General features: G+C 33.2%; 1 protein-coding gene across 2 annotated transcripts in view; it reads right to left on the reverse strand.

Moving 5' to 3' along the window:
* Positions 1-18,973, reverse strand: part of LOC108726468 (probable G-protein coupled receptor CG31760) — a 98,415-nt gene extending 79,442 nt beyond the window's left edge. The window contains exon 1 of one of the 2 annotated variants that reach the window (XM_018454061.1): positions 16,655-18,973. In XM_018454061.1, coding sequence (XP_018309563.1) covers positions 16,655-18,617 — 1,963 coding nt within the window. In that variant the 5' untranslated portion in view covers positions 18,618-18,973. The remainder of the gene's footprint in view (positions 1-16,654) is intronic. The other variant, XM_018454067.1, reaches the window with a different exon arrangement.
* Positions 18,974-24,535: the final 5,562 nt, after the last annotated feature.

Below are 24,535 nucleotides of genomic sequence, written 5' to 3' on the forward strand. Positions count from 1 at the left end.
CACGCACGCACGCACGCACACAAAGAATACTACGCATTCTCTCTACAAGTCAATACATATAATGATCGATATCTTATATGATTTCAAACATTATGTAGATTTTTATGGTATTTTCTAGTATATCAACAATACTATCTCAGAAACCTGAGATATCTTTCAATTTTTAACAATATTGTGATTTCTTATTTTAAAATTGTTTTTTTTTCGCAGCGTGAAGCTGCGATGTGACATTTAAACCAATTGTCTTCACTTCATCGCCTACATAATAATTATTTTACAGAAGTATAGTTCATGAAATTTTTTGATCTTTAGCTATTTCTTTCATTTAAACTTCTAGATATCGAAAAAACCAGTTTAATTATATTTTCTATTTTTAGTGTCGACTGGAGAAGGAGTACTTTACAAAGGGACAGTCCGTTTAATTTGTTCGAAATTACTTCCCAAGTCTTTTATTCCTTCTTATGTGGTTACGTCGGTCGCACGAGACCGTGTAAATTGTATTGCAATGTACACACGCGGAGGGGCTGGATTTAATTTAAGTAGTTCTCCGTTTTCAAGTATTTTTATTACAGAACAACGCATGGACGACGGACAGGAGCGAAAAGCGTTAAACGATGAAACGCGTTTTTATGATGAACACTATTTGCTGAAACAGGAAATAGTCACGAAGCGACAAAAATTTATTTGTAATCTCTCACTGTTCGTGCGAGAAAGTTTCCTTTTCAGCGTGTTGAAATTTTATTGAAAAACACGCTAGAAATCTATAGAATAATTACTTCTCGTGAAAATGACGAAATAATGCAATAGCTCAGAAACTCGGTTAACGGAAAGTACTGACTATGTTTAAGAACTTTTGAAACAGTTATCAGATCTTACTACGACTTAATAATGTATGCACGGTGTGTCCTAATATTACTGCTAAGTTTTAATGGAATATTGTAATTTGATAAATACGAAATCTATCTTTCTTAATTTCGAAGAGTGATACTAAACTGCCATTTATCTCTTCCTAATATTTAATACATATACTCTCTCTACAAATGTATTGTGTGTATATATATAATATATATAAAATATATATATTAAATAGGAACGAAGAAATAAATGACGATTTATCGTCACATTTTCTAAACTAAGAAAGATTAATCTCTCTTATTTATCAAATACAAACTTTGGAAGATAGAAATGCAAACATCTTTCAAATACAGAAAGCATGGAACATCCATTTCGATAGATATATTTCATGAAAAGAAAATCTCTAGGTTCAAAAGGGTTAATGTTAAATCTTCTTAGTCAAGGATTGACCTAGATGGTTCGGGGGTTAACCTTTCCCTCGATACTGTTTTACACGAGTGAAAGCGGTCGAAGCTGTTCGCAATCGTCGTAAAAGTGGAGAAGCAAGTCATGCTCGCCTACCAGAATGTAGCAATAATTTATGTCGCCTCCGCGAATATAGCAGCCAATAACCGCGACCAGACGGTAACAGCCAGGGAAGATGGTCGGGCTGGTGGGGTGGTCGGGCAATTGCTGGGAAGGCAAAAGCGCGGAAGGAAGGGTGACAGAAAGAGGGCGAAAGGCATATGAACCGTAGACTTTTCAAAAGGGGCAAAGACCTAAACGTAATAGTTGCCCTCCGATTTAACCTCATCGTCACTATATTTTTATGTCTTGGTGATAGTCTCTGACGGGCGAAGGTGCTGAAAACTTTTTTAATAAGATGGATAAAATCGTGTATAAAGTTAATTTCCTTGAACCTCTCTTATTTTTAGTTTTATCTCGTAAGTAAAGCAAAGTAATTTTATAAAATAGAAGTCTTTTTAACTAAATAAAGGACAAAATATAAATATGTTTTATTATTCAATTTTCGTTTCTTCAAGAAGTTATATAAGTTTAAGAATTTTCGAGTTACTCTCTTACAACACAGAAAACATGGTCATTGCAAGGAAATTTTAGTCTCTAGCAGAAACTTAACTTCGAGCGTTGTTAAAGAAATAAGAAGTTTAGTGATGTTTACAGTTATGCAATAACGTTGAACAGAGCTGGAACTAAGCATTTCGGCGCCCGAGGAAAATAAAAAAATGCGCCCGTCATAAAAAAAATTTCTTTATGACAGGTGAAATATAATAAAAAATATTAATTAATAGTAATTAATAATATATATATTAATTAATAATAATTAATAGTATATAATAATATTAATTTAATATAATCACGTGTATAGGAGAGGAGTTATACGTTATAATCAGACAAATTTACATGTGTGTTACAAATAAAAGTTACTAAAGTCACAATAATATTTTTCGTGTTTTGATAGATGCGAAATTATCAATCACTATATCAAAATCTATATCCTTACATATTTCATTTCCAATTGAAAGAATTCCTATATGTGATAATTTTTCATGACTTAATGATGACCTTAATTAATTTTTTATTAACTTCAATTTGCGCCCCCTTCAAATTGTTTATATGAGGCAAATGCCTCGCTCGCCACACCCTTGTCCCGGCTCTGACGTTGAATAATACAATAATGCATGTTAAAAGGTATAGAATTATTAATAACAAAATGTATAATTATAATAATATAATAACAAATTTAGTTTGTAAGAAAAGGCAGACCGAAAATTGTGCGACTTACGAAAGTACTTGACGAATTTTATTAAAATTACCACACAAAAACACGCGCACACACACACACACACACACACACACACACACACACAACACACACACACACACACACACACACACACACACACACACACACACACACCACAGTCTAAAAACTTGTGTGAAAGAATCCAAGACTTTTCATTGTATACACTCTAAAATCTTTGAAGTGAAATTTAATGCAAAATAATGACAATTAAATCAGCATTGAAACAAAGTGGCTCAATTATCAATTTTTAAGAGTGAGATTTCACTCCAAAGATTTTAGAGTGTACATTAATATTAATGCTCTCTTATTATTATCATGATTGACTCGAGTCTATAACGATATAAATATATAAACGATCAGTTGACTCCTCAGACATATTTTTTCCAGAATATTATCGACGGAATATTCCGGCGATCCACCCCAATAAATCAGAAACGTAAAAGTTAAGCAAGTCAAGTGTTCTCTTTCTTCGCTTCACATCTCGCCTGTGAAATCGATTCTTCGTCGATTTTATACTCGTACATACGCTTTGGACAACGTGAAGCTTCTTCGCAGAAAGTGCTCAGAAATTTTCTGATGGAGCCCATTCGAGACATCGTGTGCCTGCGCACAAGCACAATATTGAGTTTCGAGTCTCCCTTTATGCTCCCACATTGTTCCCGCAAACGAGACGTTTGCTACGAGCCTTTGTCCTTCGCGGTAAACTTCGGTATTTCCGAAAATCAAAGTAGGTTCCAATTTGCGAGTTTTTGAAAACTTACATATTGAATACCACTTCGCAATATCAGAACGAAAACTGCGCGTTTAAGCTAAAAATGCTTATTCAGTCAGATTTATCGTGAAACCAAAACCCATGGTAGTGATCAGATAAATGGTAACAATGTTTATGTATAATTTCATTCGTTTCGTGTTTATCCGCGATAGAAAAACAAATTTGCAAAATTTGTTATTGTGATTCTTTAATTATTATTTCGAGTCATTACTCGATTGACTATGTTTTCAATATCTATTTATACGGTGGCACAATATGGAAATTACCAAACAAAAAAAAAGTAAAAATAAATAATGTGTGTAAAAATAGAAAAATTTTATATTTATATCTATACACTCATAAAACTATTACTGAAATATTCATAAAAATGAGTAATTGTTCTCTAAAAGCTGCATATCGATAACTGAAAGAAATAAAACAAGCAAAAATCTCTTGAAAATTATTGAGTTGTTCAAGATTGTTTCAAACTACTTTTTTATTAAGATGTAATCTGTATGTGAACTGAATTTCAGGACGATCGAAGAGAAACTTTTCAGAAGTTTGTATCCAAAGTTTCAACCGAGAATTCTATTTGTCGAAATTGTAATTTAATTCTTTAATTTTAACCGAAGTTGAGATTTGTTTTATAAATAAATAATCCACATTTTAAATTATTTTAAAAATAAACTTTGTAAATTTTTATACACTTTTAAAGCTTGTCTCTCATGAAACCCTTCAAACGTAATAATACATAATTCTCGTATATTATAAATATATTGTCATAAATCAAATATTTCTGGCTTTTAAGCCGCGATAAATGTAAATTGTAACGTACATTATTAATAAATATTTTCTTAATTATTTTTCAACCGTAGCTTGACATTAAGGGTTTATTGTACATAATATTAATTGTAATAGCTATTGTTATAAATTACAAAGCATTCTGTAAAGCAATGTGAGCACAATGTTTTTATAAATTGTACTTAATTACGGATTTTAGAGAACACACATAGTTCCTCTAATAATATAAACGTTATAAAGTATTCCAATTATGCATTAAAACAAACACTCTACATTTTCTCGGCCCATTTCGCTATAAACTTCCGCTCTAATTTAATTTACGCGTTAGATCTCGGACGCTCTGCGAATAAACTGCGCGTGAGCAAGTTTCATCAAATACATAATTGAAAGAGTTTGATTGTCCTTGAATACATTCCGTGTAGGTAAGTCATTGATTATAAGCGAAATGTCGGATGGTCTTGTTCAGAGAATATACACATGTACCTTCGGAATAATCGATACACATTGTCAATAAATATATCGACGCTCTCTACCGTACCAATTATCGAGCTTGCGGAACCCGCATTTGTCTCTCACGTCTAATATTTGAAAGGGCAAATAGCTAGAGAAGGATGTATTACATTCCTGTGGTAGATGAGAAATACGATCGTGCATAAGTTTAGAAATTGAATGACGGGGGCAAGAAAATTGAAATCATTGTGTCTAAAAAGCCATTACATAAGTAGCTTGATGTTGTGGTGCAATAGACAAGAAGGTGAAAAAGTGTTATCAATTTTCTTAGAATATTTTACCGGACGTTCCCTTGGAACATTTCAGGTCATTTAGACAGACGAATGTTTAGTAATACCAGACTACGTAATACCACTAAAATCTCTTAACAGGTATTACATACATCCTATATTTCATGATTTAAACATTTCAATTTCCACGAAAGCTCGCTCAGTCTAGCGGACCAAGAGCTAGCAGAAATCATGCTCTTTAATTATTACGTATCACTAAATGTGTCCACGTAAAATCGTTAAAGTACTTTGAGTTGTCATAACGCTGTATTTTCGAAACATATCATTATCAAAAATTAACCAGAAACATGTCATATAGAAGCTGAAAAGTTTAATTTTAAGACTTAATATGAGATTAAATGAGAAAAATAATATTACATTTCAACAAGCAAGTTCAAAAACGATGGAAAACATTATTCTGAATTTCATCGTTTATTTATGTGCTTTTTCACAATTCTTCCTTCGTCATGTGACGTTAGCATATTCCTTTCAGTATTTAACGTAAAAAGAATACAAAATTGAAGGCGTTAAATCTGAGAGAGAAAAGGAACAAGAGGTAGGGAGGTATTCTAGCAGAGTTGAGAACATTACTTCATAAAAATAATGCGACATCGTTGTCGTTACTTTTTGTAAAAAGTAACTCATTACCATTCGGACAAGAACTGGTACTCTTTTAACATGATATAGACTTTAATTCATTGCTCATTACCATTACTTGATCATTACTAATTTTAAAAAGTAACGCGTTACTGTTACCGTTAATTAGAAAGTAAATTATTCATTAATTTTTCGTTACCTTTTTTGTAGTGTTAAAGATATTATACATTGTTAGAAGTGTTTGTGAATTTACAATACTCTTGCAATAAAAATGTACAATCAATTACAGTGTAGATTAGAAAATTACATTATTTAATAATCAATTTTAATCGTAACAATCAATATTAAAACTTGAAACTCTAAGTTAATTTTTAATATAGCAAGCTTTTGTGGAAAGGAAGTCTCCCTCAGAAAACCGGAGAAGTAAACCGTGATTTATTGAACTCGAAAAGTTTTCACATTTTTAAGTTTTTTATGACTTAACGTAATCTGTTCAAAATGAACCGAAAAAGAATTTAAAAATTAATATAAATATATTTATATGTATATTTGTGCATGTTATCTTTAATTAATTTAATATTTAATTTGCATAAAAACCAAAGTATGATTTATTCTTCTTACTTTACAAAATTAAGAAATAGAACAAGACTATAGAAAAAGAATACCTTTTGAATTTGAGAAAGAGCTCGCAATTGGTGATATAAAAGTCTTGTCGGAATACTCTCGAGAACTTTTGGGAATACTTTCAGAACAGGAATAGAACAAAATAAGAGTTTTCATTTCAAGTCGAGAATAAAAAAGAGTTTTTTTTGGACTCTCTCTGTGCTAGCTGGAGTTATTGTAAAAATGTAATGATATTATGTTAAAAAGATTACAAAAAGTAACGATAACGATAACGGCGTTACAAGTAAAACATTACTTCCCAACTCTGAACTGTATCTACATGAAACAAAATTGTGAAGCGTGAAAATCACAAGTAACATTCGCGCCGACAGCAATTCGCCCGGAAATTACCGTTTTAATGGCAGTGCGATGCACCGGGATCGTTTCATGTCCCCGTGATCGTTTTATATCGCTGCGAATTACGAGCAAACTCACTACCTTTCCTTTACGCGCGGATTTACGGGCGGAAGGAAACCCGAGAGATCGATGACCGACGGCTGTTATTGTACGGCAGTATAAATCGTCGATTCCACTCTCATCGTCTCTCTCAACTATTTTTTTGATTTTGCATATCCCACTTTCCTCACGCACCAGAAGTGTATAACGCGCAGATGGTAAAAACGAATAAATATTGAAAAGTTTGTATCGATTTCATATTAATCGGTGCGACCGTAAACAACATCAAGCTCCAGAGTAAATAATAATAATTCTTTGCGAGTCGTATTGGATAGTTAATAAAACGTCGCGTCGCATAAGGTACGCAGCATTCATAACTAAATATTGGTAAAGTCGTGAAAAAAAGGACAACATCGAGTGCGAATTTCAGTTAATCGCTGATAAGTTCAAATCTGGTTTAATTAACTAATGAATTTTTCCTAGTTATTCCTGTTCATCTCGCTATCGGATCTCAACGGTTCAATTTAGTATGCAATTTAGTTAGTTTTTAAAACTCTCTAGTGACCCTTCTATTTATTGCACAGATTGTGCCAGATCATCCTTTAACCGCAGACACTCTAGGTCGAATAAAACAGAACAGCGATTATTCACAACGTCACCAACCAAGTACAGAAAGTTTCGAGGGTTTACAACTCACCGATGAGAATTCACTCAGAAACCAGGGATCTTAAAGATCTAGGTTTACTAAATCTAATCTAAAAATCTAGGGATCTAACAATCTAAAAGATTCTCTGTGACTATATAGGTATAAAGAACACCGTAACAATAACTGTAAATATTTTATTTTATAGCATGTGTGTATAAACATCTTCACAATCTTCACAATCTTCACAATCTTTAAAATCTTGAAAGTTTATGAAGGGGTATTTTTCCTCATATTTTAAGTAGTTCGAAGATGTTTGTCCATTACGTCCTCCACGATGTCGAATAAATAAACCATTCGATTCGGTCATATCTCAAAATAAAATCTAGCAGCAGATGACTATACTTTAAATGTACAACAAGGATAAAGGTCTAAGAATATAAGAAACTCGAAGGAAAGCAAAACAGACTCGCATTAACCTACTAAGAATGCTGAATATAGAAATGGATATTGCGTTAAAACAGGCTTTAGTTGTCACCCCCGTTGCTGGCGAATAAAAACCGTAAACAACATGTTTTACGTTAATATGTAATCGTAAATATATTTTTTAAACATTTTGTAGCAACTAAATGCTAAAAGTGTTACTCCAGCGTAAAATTACGTTTTTCGCTCTGTCGTAATTATGTTATCTTGTAATTTTCTCGTCACTCGTACCTTAAAGAAACGTAGCCCTCTATATATATTGTGTTTTTAACAAACCAAAGAATGCCATCTGTTCGAACATCGACGACCGTCGTCTTGTTTCCGTGTCCCAGGACAGTTTATCTCCTTGAACGGATCGTACTATCAGACCAAATAATTCGATTTCGTTTTGCTTTCTTTCGCGATCATTCAATTTCGGCAGACAATCAGGGTCCTGCGCAGAAACGAGAAGTAATCCCGAGCTGACTCTCTATTAAAATCCCAGTCGGATTCTTTGTGTTCTCTGAACAAAACCAACTTTTTCAATCGTTTCGTACTGCAGGACGTGGTCGAGATCATAGATCATTTTAAGTTAAGGATTCTATACGATAGTTATCATTTCTCAACTTTGGATAAAGGGACGACAGCTGTAAAATTGCTGTCTTCATTTTAAGTTTAATACAAAAAGATATTTAAAAAGTATTCACATCATTCAGAATTTTATACGTGTCTGAGGAGAAAAGAAAACTTTAACTTGATCTTTTTTACAGTGTTATTAAAATGTTAAAAGATCGCTTTCTTTAGATCAATGTATTTTATTTGAAGTTTGGAATTTTAATTGTGTATGTAATGCGTGTAGCGGTGTGGAGTTGTATATGAAATCGTATTGTACGTACGTGTGTGTGCCTTTTGCAGCGTCCAAATAACTAAACCGATTAAAGCAATCTATTGGAGACTGTATCGAATTTAAGTTATAAACTCACGTTGTAGAAAAACTATAATGATTGGATAGAAGGGTAACAGCTCCGTACGCCGCGATGCGAGAGTTAGTAAAGTAGGTTGAAGCGAGCGGAAGCAGACGATTTTTTAATTTAAAATTCGAGTTATCCTTCGGTTCCATTCTCTAATCGATTTTACTCGTTAACTGTTATTATACCACATACCTTCGAAACTTGCCAGTTTTTCTATAAAATTAAAGGTACGAAAGTTATTCGCGGTACATTAGAAAAAGAATTTAGTGTCTTTAACAAAATTGCTTAATTGAGACATTTTTTAATAGTAACCAAATATTTTGTTGCAAAAAATTTAGTTGCTTCTGCAAAGTACATATTTTTGTAAATATCAAAAATATTTGTTTATATCAACTAAACAGTTTAATTGATATAAATAAATATTTTTGTTCGGTACATTTTAACTAAATACTTTGTTATTACAGCAAAATTTTTGCTTTATAAAACAAAATATTTTTTCTACTGTATAAATGATCAGACCACACAGAAAATCTGTAACTGTTGTTTACTGACAATTATAATTGTAGTATAACAGTTTTCAATAAATATACAATTTTTAATGTAGAGATTATCTCTTCTCTTATATATATCACAAAATTCAAGCAAGCTGGGATCTTTGTATTTTGATGTTAATGATTGATAAAACAGTTAAACGATAAGCAGTGAAATAGAACAATGGCAATTGCATAAATATTGAATGTTCCACTAGTCAGCGGCATATTATGCGATTGACTTATACATTAATTAACGTATGTTTGATTTTCCTCTAATTAACGCAATGAGCAGAGCGCTAATGTTTCTGCGGCTAATACTTCGGGTCAAAAGGCCAGTTATTTTCGACAGTTCGGTACAGGAATCGATCGATCACGTCCCTTTTCTTATTCGGATGCACATTCACATGTAAAAATACGTCCGCGAATCTAATGTGCAAACACAAACACAACGCTAATCGAAGTTTTTTCGCTCGCAAAAACCTGTGCTTATTTACGAATCAGTATCAACAAAGCATTTATTAAAGACGAATCAATCAGCGAAATTAGATGAACGGATATATAATCACTTAAATAGATAAACAAAAGTATTTGAGATATCGGAGATTCTCTGTTAATAAGAAAAATAAGATCGATTTCCAATCCTATCTCAGTAATTAAAAATTCCTTCCTTTGAACGCATTGCAGCATCTGATAATTACTATATAAATTTTTAATAAAAATAAAAGGACTCACACATCGGTAATTATTATAATTAATAACAATCGTTGCATAATTAATGACACTATTGTACTCGAAAACAGGAACCTATAAATTTCTCTAGTGAAACTGATTATCCGTATACCATTCTCATCGATCTTTCTCTAGTATTCATTTGAACGGGATAAGCACTGAATAATTAGCGACGTGAATCGCGATTCACAAAGGAATAAAACAAATCATATGAATTCACGACCAATATATCATTATAATTTTGACCATTATCGTCTTATTATGCGGATCGTTTGAAAATCCGCCAACGAAATGATCGATGCCAAGTATTCGATAGCACTCGCGGAATGCGAAATGATCGGGTTATTTGAATTTCTAATTTAACAGCCGTGCACAAAAGGGTTCGGTATTAAATTCATATTGCGAATACGAACGCATAACAAAGGTTCCATAATTCCAAGGGAACATAAATGACGGATGATTTCGCAACACGCAAGGTATCCCGGATAAAAATGAGAATATATGGTACGATACTTTTTAAACACATTATTATACCATGGACGGTTTATTTCAGCTATTTTTGTTATCTCTTGGACATTTCCCAGAACCTCTTGTGCGATGCTAGATTCTTCGTCCTCGAAAATACCGAAAACAACATAAAAGCTCCATTAGAATTAATTATTTATCCCTTCACCTTTCTGTTCTCGTTACTTTCGAGAGTACTTTACGTTACATTTAAACTTTACGTTATCATTAATTACATTATTTCACATTAACATTAAACACTAACATTAATTTTGAGTTGAAACAGTAACATATGTTACTCCCTGTTTCAACTGATTAAGTTTATTAGCTTTTTGACAATCAATCCCGCATGACAACCAGACACGATCTCCCTTATATTAAACATATGTTCCCTCATGCGGAGTTGATTGTCAAAAAGCTAATAAACTTAATCAGTATACGGGCAGAGCATTCTCTTCTTTTTATTATAGATCGCTGATATAATATTACAATAAAAGTCTGATTGGACCGTTCATGTGAATACATAACCAATAGGAAATAAAGCCCATGATGGTCAAAGCTATGCAGTTTTGGTGCTTAAGTAATTCGGTATGATTTTATATACTACGTATCAAATTCTGCCAAACTGCGCGTTGAATTGGTTTTTCGGTCTTGAAACGCTATACTGACAAAACCGTAGTTGTAGTACTATCACAAATTAATATTCTCTTAGTTTTATTCACATAGTTTATTTCAATGTCTCTAATAAATAGAATTTTAAAAAAGTAAAATAAATTAAGTGAGCCTTATTCGGCTCAGATATCAGGAAACTTATAGAACTGACATTAAAAAAAACTGTATTTTTGTATGTTTTATCTATAAAAATTATATTACTGTCAACTCTGGAACGTATAGCCATCATCCCGAGTACAAGGCTAATTGTTACATTTTCGCAGCTTGTTTAAAATTAAGGAACTTATTTGTACGATAATATATTCACACACAAGAGTAATATTTTTTTAATAAGGGATGCAGAGATATATTATAATGTATATAGTGTTTCAGAACATTACATCTACTTTTTCTAAAAATCATTATTTAAAAACTGTGACAATCAATCCTAGTCTCCCCTACAAATCCATCGTAAAATTCTTTTATCAGATTTCTTTTCTGTTGGTCCATAAATAATGCATTTAATAAGTACATGCGTTAGATGTTTCTGCATCGCGAAAGTTTCTGCATATAACGCATACTTTTACTCTCCTTGGCTCAACGTCTACGATATAGAATACTGCTTAAGAGTCCTATAAATAAGAGAAACAGCACCGCAGCAGTTTCTGATGTTTCTGCTATCATAACGCATTACTCATCGATATCTCTTATATCACTTCCTTGCCATCTGATTTCTTCGACAGCTGTGTTTATTTTTCACCTAATATTTCTTAAATTTTCTTTAGAATTCTCTGTCTATTTTAACAGATTTTGAATGTTGCATTGTCGTATAATATATCACCGTCGTCTCGTTTCTTTATGTAAAATTCTTCTTAAGCAATTCGTCCACTTAACAACCTTTAATTAGTGATGTTCTTCCTCTAAAATAAGATTGTGAACTTCACGTGTAAAAATTTAAAAGACCAAAGATTAATAATTTGAAAATTTTTAATTATAGAAAAAGATTCGTTTTACTTTGTCTAAAGAACATTTTCTGTATCTTGTTAAGAGACACTCAATTCAAGCACTTTGCCTAAGTTATTTCTACTCTGGAGAATTCTATTGGTCGCCAGACTATCGTCTACAAATATTTCGATTTCATCAGTATGTGCAATCCGTCTTCTCTATCAAAGAGAATAACATTTCATTATAGAAAAACTTTTTCTTTTTGCGGTTTTTTCAATTTTTTTACTCTTCTTCTTTTTTAGAGCTAATATTATATTTTCTGTTTTATATCACAACGCTTCCCAAAATATGAGTTTTTCTAGAAGTTTTCATTCGTTTTAAATTAAAGATTTCTATACTTGTCCATCATGAGGAATTCTTTTATGTTGACCAAGTAATTCGATTTTTTGCAAGACGATGCGATAATGTGCAATGGTTAATAGAAAAAGATGACCCAAAATTGTAGTTTGAAACGTTTATCTTTTAAAAACATGTATAATAATAAAATGTGTGTGTGTATGTGTGAAAAAATTATTTGATAATAAAATTTATAAAAGCACACAAAGGTCTAGGTAGGTTCTTATAGTTACTAATATTGCTGTGATTTATACTCTTTAGAGCCTAATATTATATTTTTTGTTTTACTCTTCTGTATCAAATTACTTTGTAATCAAGCCTGAAAGTATATATATAAAATTATAAAATGTCATATATTTATTATAAAAATACTGAAAAAGGCTAAGGGACCTACTCTTAATGTCTATAACTGTAGCGATATATTGTCATTGCACAGGTTTTATACATGCTAAAAAAGCGACGCAACGACTGTAACGGTACAGTTACAATCGTTAAGAGTTACAGAATAGGCCCTGAAAATTATGTGACTACTTCCTTTAGAGCTTTTTTTATTTAATAATATTTTAATTTACAATGACTCGTAGATTAAAAATTCTTGATATTTAATCATTGATTAATACCTACTATTTTTCTTAATGAATTACTTAGCACTTGAAAAATGAAAATCGCTACATATCATACATAATACGATGATAAATATTTCATAACATAAATATATGCAAACATAAATATGGTTTATATATGCAAATATCTAAACTTTAAAGCAAAAATATGTCACACACCTTTTTTCTCTTCATTTTTTATTTACCTCTCATAATTTATATTATATTACAAAATAATTCTCTAACAAAAAACTTATAAAAAATTCTGTACAAGCCAGATAAAGACTTTTATTTATTAAGATTTTTTAAAAAATTTTTTTTTTAAATAAGCTTTTTGCCTGTTTTTCATCCCAATAATTAAATAGTCTATAAAGAAAAATTGTTTTATCAACAAAGTTTTATTTAATTCATTAATAAAAGTTTTCCTGCCTTAGGGAAAATAAAAATTACGACTTTCAAGAAATATATATAGGGAGAAGATTTTATTAATATATTTAAAAGATAATTAAATAAAATCAGGAATGACCTGTTTCTTTGTTTCTACTCGTATTCCTGTTATACGACTTCTTTTCTCATACGCACCCTAAAAAGGACGTCTGTCTACCATCGACGAGATTAAAAAAGTTACGCGACAAAGGATTAACAAGCTTAAATCGTTTACCGAGAAAAGCAATATTTCGTGACTTTAAACTTAAGCGACTAAGACAAAAAGCAGCATCGAAGAAAAAAAATCTTTTCTTTAAAAATATTTACTACAATGTGACAAGCTTGTTTTTCATAGAGAGTAAATGCAACACAATTTTTTTTGTCAACAATATATCTCAAAATATAGAATAAGCTTCACACATAAAAGGATGATTATACGCCTCATCGTAAATTGTTCTTTGTGAACTGGGGAAAATTGCGGAGTTTTCTTCATATAGATTGTTATTGCATATCAAAATTGTCACGCAAGAAATTTCCACAAGTTCGCGAAGGATAATTTGCACGGCACTTATTAATTCACGTTAATTAAAAATGTGATAGATATTTCACAAAATAACAAAAAATTTTACAGATTAATATATACCACATTTATAAAAGTAATGCAAAATATTTAACGATGGTTTATCAAAAGATATTCCAATAAGAAGTAGTATTTTTTTATCTGTGCTCTAATAGAAATATGTGGAAATGTATTATAAAATAATGACGACATTTTATGCAAATACTTTTAAGTATTCAAGATGATGTATGTAAAGTTACATCGCGATGTAGAAATTAGTTGTCCTGTATATAAACTAATATTTATTTGTTCTAAATCTTTATAACTAATCAGTGAATCGCGATGAAACTTTGCGTAAACCATTTTAAATATTTAAAGTACTCATGCAAACATATTTAGAATTTTGTTTCCCTTCTTGGCTAAGTAAGCTGAAATAAATAAATTTTATCCATTTAGATCTTATTTATTATTGCTTAAATTTTAATTTTGTAATAATAAAAATAAAAATAATAAATAAATAAATGTAAATAAATACATAAAGCATATAAATAAAGCATAAAGTATTAAACTATAAAGATGTATTGTTTAATAAATATAGAATGTTAAAAACACAAGTTACATATGTATATAGTTGGTTTAAATATTAATGTATATGCTATATTGTATAATACATCTATCATACTTTGAATGACTGCAAATAATTGCAATATTTTTCTAATTCTAAAAAATAAACATTTAACGCTTGTTAAACATTTAATAAATAGATATAATGGTTTAAAAATTAAAAAAACAATGGTTTAAACAGATTAAAATTATTAAATAAAAAGGTCGTTTGCGACACTTTCATACAGTTCGTGGAGCGAAAAAGATTAAGTTAAACGAAAGATGTAATCATTGTAGCTGTCTGCTAAAAATGGAACAGTTTATTCAAGAAGTTGACAGACGAGCGATGCCCTGCGGACATCTGCAAACACCATCGTCTTACAGACGAATGTATAGAAGCAGAAGGCAAAAGAGATGGCAAAAAGAGACGGTTAAGATATGAAATGCTTAAGATAGACAGTAATATTCGTAGTACAAAATTTTATATGTTCCGAATATATTCTGATTTGAGAATTTCAATACGAAGTAAATAATGTATATGTAATACAATAAAAAGTAGAAATAAAGCAGTTACCGCAGTTTATTTTTTTTTTACATTAGTAATAAAATTTTGTTAATAATATATATATATATATTATAAATTTGATTATTCTATTATAATTATCTCTGCAGTTATATACACAACTACCTATTACTACTGCTTGCTAAACTAATTGACCGCTACAACTATGGTTGGTGTAATTTTGCCTGTGGGCGTTCGCGAACGCTGCGTTTTGTTATCAATTTGTTCAATGTCTGCATGCAATTACAAATTATAAAAACAGTACCTGTGAATTATTAGATGTAAACAATATGTAAATTTTACACGATCTCTAATATAAATTTTCGGCAAAATTAGTTTAATTCTAATTAATTCAAATCTAAAATTTTTCTATATACGTACATACAGGGTTGGCAAGTAACGAATTATATACTTGTAACATCGTTACCGTTACAAGTTACTTTTTTCGGTAACGATTGGGTAACGACGTTACATTTTCTTCTGAGTAACGTTCATGGTAACGCAGTTACATTTTTGGGGTAATGGTAACGATTTCACTAGTTACTTTTATCGTTATTTTATTTCTATTTACATAAAAGTTTTAATTGTAACTAGAACATATATACATTTATCAGTTTTTGAGTTTTATTCCTCTACTAAAAAATAAAATTCTATAATAACATCTTTTTATATTTAGCGCAGAAATTTAATTACACATATAATGGCGTTTTTCATTGGCAGAACTAGTGAGCATTCAGTGCACTTTAAAGCCGCTGTACAATCGACGATAAAGATGCATGGTTAATAAAAATATAGAAACGAGTTAAACTGCGAAATCCTCAATATATTTTATTATGATATTTGATAAAATATACTTTAGACACTTCATCAATTGAGATATCTCATTTATACATTTAGAATTGTGTACAAAGGGTTTAATGTGCATTGAGTGCGCACAAGTTCTGTCAATGAAAAACGCTATAATATTCTATTAGTGTCAAGAAAAGAAAGTAACGAAAAATTAACGACTCATTATATTTTGAAGAATGGTAACGATAACGAGTTACTTTTATGAGGTAACGTTGCCAACCCTGCGTACATATAATTATATTATAATTATAGAGAAACATTTATAATGATTAAGTAGAGCAATCTATGAGCGCCTGTTGTTTCAAATAAATCTATCTATTTAAGAAATTAATAATATTAATGTAACAAATAATAATAATTCATATTAAACTATTCTATATATTTATTTGTTTAATTTTTCCTTTTTTTTTATTTTAAGCAATTTTCAGAAAAATTTACTTCAAATTTTCACTTAAATATTCTACTGAATAGCTTTTTGGAAAAATTCAATCAACCTCTTTTATCCTGGTTTCCCGATCTAGCAATACCAATAAATGTAATAAAGAAAATAGTAATACAGCTACGATAACTTACCTCGACTGAACTGCTCGTAACTGGCAATTACCCTCTCAGCATTCTTTCTTGCGATGTAGAACCACTCGCTGCTATTGCTCAAGTACTTGTACTGGATCGCGAGATCCTTCACGAGGACGCCGTCCTGATTGGGCAGTCGGTGAGCGAACGGACAGTATAACCACCGATCCCGATACTGTAACTTGTCGTAACAATTGCCGGCGGCGAAGATATCTTCGTCAAACTCGACCATGGAGAGAACGCTCGCGTGCAGTAGATACTCGGAGGACAGCATCACTTCCGGCGCGTACTTCCAGAGTCGGGTGAGCATGTTGGCACGATTTACGGCGAATTCTGCCTCTAACCTAAACCTCTCCTGCGCATATTGGTCCACCACGCCTTCGCCAAGGTTTAAATCAGTGCCTGCGGTGCAGTTCTCACCCAGAGTATGCTGGTTCTCGATTATTCGCAAGAAACGCGTCACGATGTCGACTTGGGCAGCTTGGGGCCTCTTGCGAACCGATTCGGGCGATGAAGTGTTCGTCAGTTCCTCGTAACTTGTGTAATCCAACACCACATCCTGCGAAATCTCCTCCTCGAGGTCACGGGTGGATTCGCTGGTATCCTCAAGCGCATCGATACCGAGTGTCTCCGTCGTGTTATGGTCTATCGCAACTGCCGGCACAACGGTCCTATTTAAGGACATTGCCTTCCTCAATTTACTAAGGGGGTCGTTCTTGTAAGAACTCTTAAGGGAATCGGGATTCGACCGCAGAATGCCATGGTTCTCCGAATAATGCACTTTGAGTATATCTTGGAGATCTTTCGCAGTCTCATCGTTGATCTGATCCGAGGACCGAGTGTTCGTATTATCTTTGGAGATATTCTGTTCAATTATCCAGGAAAGATTACGCGTGAGAGGAATAGCGGAATTTTCTTCGGCAACGTTTCCTTTCTTGCCCTGATACAACTTGAATAAACTTTCCAGTCCTTCTGAAACATTATTCTCAATTCGATCGAGAGATTGGCTGTTGACCGAACTATCCTTTGAGAGATTTTGTTCAAGAAGCCAAGAATGATTACGTTTCGGTGAAACGGATCCTTCCAGAAAATCACTCACTTTTTCCACTTGACGCGTCTTGAAGTGATTCTCATGATCCTCGCGAATGTCGGTTCTGATCCTATTTGCCGCATCCTTCGAACTATCCCTCGCAGAATCCTCTATTTTCTGCCGCGCGAAATGGCTCCTGGATCTTCCGTGACGGATCTGCGATCTTTCGATGCTCGACATATCCGCCTGCTCGATCTCCGTCCAAAGAATCTCCATCGGTCGGATCTCTGTCGGCGAAACTTCCTCCATGAAACGACGATCCTTCGTTTGCGATCGTGTTTCCGCGGAGCGGATTCTTGTGGCTCCCCCCCCCCCAACAGCTGAGGAGGCGCGAACTTTCCCGGAATCGAGGGCGATTTCCACGGAGTGACGTGCTGACGTCGACGGAAGGATCTCTGCCGAGCGTATCGCCACGGCGCGACGGCTCTCCGTCGGACGCGTTTCCACAATTCCGTCGAGATTCTCCAAAGTCGAGCGTATTTCCGTGGAATACTCTTCCGCACGTAAACGATTTTCGTACGCGAAATGGATCTCCGTCGGCCGGAAGTGGTTCATAGCGCGATCTCGCGCGATTATGGGACGAATTTCCGCGCGATGATATTCCGAAGGATGATTCAGCATCTCCGCCGCTTCCGCGTCCGAGCGTGCGATTTCCGCGTTTGGATGAATAATCATCGAACGGGCCTCAACGGCGCGGAATTCCGTCGAGTCGACGAGCTTGCGGTCGACAAAGGTCGTCGAGCGGTGGTTCTGCTGATGCCGCAGGTACTCCTTCGACTTCTCGATTTCAGGGACCTTCTCGTGGTGGTTGGCGATGGAATCTTGCGTGAACGTGAGCAGGATGAGCGCGCACCAGATGCCTGACGCACTCATCTTCAGCCGCTCATCTTCCCGTTCGCGACAAACCGTCCGCTTGTTACATCCACCTACGATGACACGTTTCCTCGAGGCTAATCGATCTCAATCCCGACATCTCCACGACGTGATTATCATTCGCATGTAGCAGCGGCTTGCAACAGCTGCTTACGATAATGTGACATGCTTGATACATTAGTGTGCATTATATGTTTCTTGAGATCAATTTAACACTCTCCTCTTCGCCGCAATTAATTTCAACGTCTCCATAAAATGACCGTCATCCATCTCTCCCCGACAACATATACGATTATATTATGATTTCTCTCGAGATTAACGTATTTTCAAACATTACAACTTGGATATTAATTTCTTGTAAATCGTATTTATAACCTCTGCTTTTAATTACGATATATTAATAATGCGATATTTTATAAAATCATTGAAGATAAGTATTTTATTTTAATGACTTACATTCCTCCTGAATTTCTGATCTTCAATTTAAATCCTATTGCCAATGAGAATAGCTCTCTAACATCTTCGCAATCTTACAGCTTCTTCCTTACAGTATTTAACAGATCCCGGTGTTGAGTAGCGTCTTCAGAATCTCTGCGCAATCTTACATCTCTCCAGACTTTATACCAGACATCTCCTTAATAAATGATATTCTCTTAATAGACTCGATACTTAATAGCTCCTCTCGGTATCTCCACAATCAACCTATCTTCCACAATCAACTTATCTTCCGCCTGAAACTAGCACTATTTCAATGTTTGCTTTTCTTACCAGCGAAACTCACGACCACAACTTCGACGGTGGATACCCCACGGTAAATCGATCTGTCGGTGATCCATTCTCGTTGCTTTTGAGATTAGACCGTGCGTAAAGTGTTTTTGCGCGGGTTACTAATCGAGAAGTCTCTCCCACTTCCCCGTTCTCTCTGAGCGGTAATCCGATTTCCACGCAGATACGCCTCAGTCGATTTTTGCGCAGCTCATGTAGATCAAAGTTTTGCGGAGGGCCAATCCTGGAGTTAATGCATTATTGGATCGATCGGCGAATATGAAAAATGTTCAAAGCCGAAAGCCTTTACTCGATCTCTCGAGAACGTTACATTGATTTAATTTATCAAACCGATCTCCAGACGCGGCCATATCGTTGTGATTGATCGACAATTTCATCGCGTATAATTATCGCGCAATCGTTACCGTCCGCGATTCAGAGCGATAAAAAGTTCTCCATTGATTCTGATACTTCTGATATGATTCCGTTTCTTCGTCAGTATAATTTCACACGAGTGCAAATTGTAATTAATTTTCACTGACCTGATACACGTCCTGATTTGTCCTTTTCAATCCCGATTTTGTGATTCACGCACATCATCATAGATCATGACACACTCACATATCGTATGTTCCTGCACGGCAAATCTGTCGTGGCGAGAAGTGCAGACATTCGCGACGTATTGACGGTATTTTAACGGAAAATTTGCACGCGGCAAAATCGTCTACAGGCACCTGTCGCCGTTTTGATCCACTAGCGATTAATGATAGTGTTGACGTTCCAAACATCGTTGTACGCCTAATTGTTATAGAGTATACATGTATTTATTCGTTCCATTAGTCAACTATTTCCTTGCTTGTTCGCTCATTTGGCGAACAATCATAATCGTTTACGTAACGCCTGCTTGCATATGCTCTGTGCAATTAAGTAGACAGTTAAGTGGATAGAATCGTAAAACGTGCATATGCTTTCTTCATCAATTTTAATCGTAAATTACTTCTGCTTTCGGTAGCGGCGTTAAACATCGATAAAATTTAAATGCGAAATGCGAGCAAGAATATACAAACGCATATTGCCATAACAATAAATCATACAAATTAAATGTGCCTTCAATTATATGGTAATCATCAATTTTCGCGAAAATATTGAGAATTAGCACAATATTTCCATGATTTCATCAGAAATAATGTCCATACAAAATTAACGTTAAAAGTTGCATACAATTCAATTCCTATTAGCGAAAATTAAATCCGCATCGGCATATTGTTCCGTAGTTATGTAAATTAATAACTTTCCTTTGAAGTGTACTCGAAGCTCGATTACAGATTAACTGATATGATCTTTTGATAAATATTCTGCGGTTTTATATAGAATTTCACTCATAATCAGCTAAATACTGAAGACCACAAAAATTCCATTTACAAGTAGAATATCGCATTTTAATCAATTAAATTAATAATCATTTTTAAAGAGAATTGTCTCTCTCTCTCTCTCTCTCTCTCTTCTCTATGATATCAGATAATTAATTTGGCTTCTCCTTCGGCAATCTTCTCAAATTTTCTCCTATATTTTGTGAATAAAAAAACAGTAAAAGTACAGAAAATAAACATAAAAATTACAAGAATTTAACCAATGTTTTCAAAATAAAGAACCGCGAAAGGAATTTCTTTATAATTTTAATACTTTCAGAGTACCAAAAACCTACAATAATTTTCTTAATAATCAATTCTTATCAAATTGTTTTTAAAATTCGATTTACAAGCTGCATTGTCTCTCCGGATTAAAAATTGTTCCAAAATGCATTCATTTTTCATAATCTGATAACAATTAATCCCATTCTTTCTATTACAACAAATTGAATCGTGTCACATTCAGTCTATTTTTAAAATTAAAGAATGAAAATTTCAAAAACAAAATTCTAACGCTATTTTTTAATTAATTTGATAAATCAATAATACATCCTATAGAATTCCATTTTAAACCGTTATTAATCATTTCCGAACAATTATACATGAATCGTTCATAATCGGTCATCTGTCATAAATGTTCGAGATTGATAATCGGATTAACGGACGTGTATTGATATAGTTCTTGCAATGCAATCGCACGAATTAAACTACGTTCCTTGTAATCTCGTGTCTCCTAAAAAAAAATCGCGTGAGATCCACCTTACAGCAGAGAATCTCTGACGGCGTGATTTTCTTTCTTTCGCGCTTCTCGATCAGACTCTCTTATCTAGTTTCAGGTTGGATCAACGGATCGAGTGTGCAGACTCGGCCTGCGGGCGATCATTTTACGATGATTCCCTAGAAGAACAACGAACTTTCTCTCAGTTTCCCCAATTCTGCTCCCTTTCGCGCGCGCGAGTCGGCGATCGCGACAGATCTGTATGCGCTCGCACGCGGCGTCAAACTGACGACGAGGGTTGGGAAACCCGCCACCCTTCGTGCCAACCAATGTGTGAATGCAGGGCGCATGATCTCTACCCCTCTCTCTCTCTCCAATTCCTCGCTTGCGCCGGCATCCCGACGCTCATAATCTAGATCTTAATCTTCATCTTCAGTACGCCATCTCCGCGCCGTTTTATGCTTCCTAGTGGGACGTACGAATGAAGCTCCTGCCTCAATCCATTCCGCCGTGCCTGAGGAACGTGGTTACAAAATATACGCACATATCGGGGGTGCCAGACCGCGTTTTTTAAAATTTAACATAACATTCCAACGTTCAGTAACTTTTAACATTCTCCGTATGTTACACGTTTTATTACATCTACGCCCGAAATGAAATTATTCTAAGAATAAACTTCGTTTATCCAATGGCAGCTACGGAATGTAATTTTCAAAAACTAGAACTATTTCGTTTTTAATGACGCTCCCTTCTTGATATTATGCAACAGAAAAACCAACTAAAATTAGCTAAATAAAAAAAAGTACAAAGAGAGACACGAAATATCCTATATTGTATATCTAATGTTTATAGGATTTGATGCTTTTTTTTAATCGCAAAAGATGTAACGGCCACCACGAAAACGTAAATAAATAGTTACATTTATCGGGTATAAACAACTTTTTTATAAATAAAAAAACAAATGAAAATATATTATCTGTGAAAACAAGACTGCTTCGATAAAACTAAGTTCTCGTAGAACTCGCTTCGGAAATGTTTGCGCTGAAAATATATATCTCTTCTACGAATTTCTGTATTTCATTTTGTAATATATTTTACGAGGGGATAACCACTAGCTCTGAAATATTGTCCTACAGATTACATGATTTCATATGATTTCATCTGATTACAAATAATTTTTTTCACTACACATGAAGTAATTTGATAAAATATACAATTTTATTTAATATTATACAATACAATGATTTCTCGTGGTTGCATATGTAATTATCGGTTACATAGAGATTTCATATGAATTTTATAATGATTTCGAAGACTCTGTCCTTAACGTAATGATTACATTAAATGGTTACCCCCTCGATATTTTAATAATTATTTATTTATTTTTGTAAAAAGTTTTAAAAAGACAACGCTGTTATTTATTTTAAAAGAATTATATCAATTTTACATTTTCTTTTGACCGATCACAATGATTCTATCCGGTGAATTTTGAAATTACAACGCTATTATTATCTTCAGTTATTTTCTAATGTATATATAAATTTACATTTAATAGTTGATTTTATCTCGACGTATTTTTAATATAATATTATTTGCTTGTATTTTTTTCCATACATATAAAACACACATACGCTTGTTGTATATATAAATGTAAATCTTTAATATATATGTATAAAAAAATACTAAAATCAGAAATTAAACGTATCAATATTATACATTAGAAAAAAATTAAAAATAAGTATCGTGTTCACATGTTCTTATTTTGAGAAAACAAATTCTTTTATCTCTGCTATCTGCTATCGAATATTAATATCATCTTTATTCATTTGACCCGATTTTTTCGCTTGTTATGACTCATTTCGTTTTATTCCGTATCGTAAATATTTGAGGTTCGAAAGGTAATATGGTAAATGTACACATATATATGTATATGTATATATATATATACATATATATAAAAGCCTAATATTAAGCTTTTAGGGATGACTAATATTAAGCCCGTTAAGCTTATTAAACTTGAAAAGCACGAGTCAATAAATTTCAATTCCAATTATAACCTATAGCCGCATAATTATATCGTGGTAAAGAGGATAAACAATCGCAGTAGTTGAAGTAAACAGATTAGGGAAGCCAATTTCAATAAACAATAAAAAAAATGTTGCGTTAATCACAGCTGAAAAAGAGAAAAAAGAAAGAAGAAATTCAGAAATTTCGTTTTATGATTTCTATGAAAATTTCAACGAAATTTCTCACGCGATATTAGAAATTAATGTTCTTAGCTAATATACATTTAACCTGAAACATATATACTTCAATGAAATCTGAATACATTTAAAATACAAGTCTTCCAGTTTTACAAAAGTTCCACGAATTAATCCGTTTTCCTAAAAATGTTGACTGTATCGTATATTGTATGATATGAAGTTATTGATAGTATTTCCAACGTGATGTGCAAGTCACCGGGGAGAGTACGGCTTCCTTGTTTTATATTTTTTATAATTTTCCAGTTCCAACCAAACACCCTTTCACCCTCGAGTGCGAAAAATGCGCGCTTCGGACGAGATGAAAAAAAGGAAGCCCAAAAATCACAGAGAGTTGATCGAATTGCGATCGGCCACTCGGGATAGTGCGAATCATAAAAAAAGATAAATGTGTGTGGCTCGACCAAGAAAAAAAAGGCACAAAAGTGCGAAAAATGTGTGAAAAAAGAACAGAAGGATACGAAAAACATGTTAAAATTGATATTTGCAGACGAGCAGCTTAATATTAAGCTAATTGTAAACTTATTGATGAAAAGGTATAAGTCAATAAATTTCAACTTCCAAATAATACGATTTGTCGCGCGATCATATTATTACAAAGGCGACAAATAATTGCAATGTGAAGGATCCACTTACCGAGTTGTCTCGCACAACTCTATTGAGGACCTTTCAACTTCCGAAAAGGAGAGGTCGAGATCGAAATTCATTCAGCTTCCGCCGAGAATGTTGAAATTGAGCAGAACGATCGTGTATCTTTAAAATAAT

This window comes from Mycetomoellerius zeteki, unplaced genomic scaffold (genome assembly GCF_001594055.1).
Source record: "Mycetomoellerius zeteki isolate Tzet28-1 unplaced genomic scaffold, Tzet1.0 scaffold111, whole genome shotgun sequence".
Lineage (NCBI taxonomy): Eukaryota > Metazoa > Arthropoda > Insecta > Hymenoptera > Formicidae > Mycetomoellerius > Mycetomoellerius zeteki.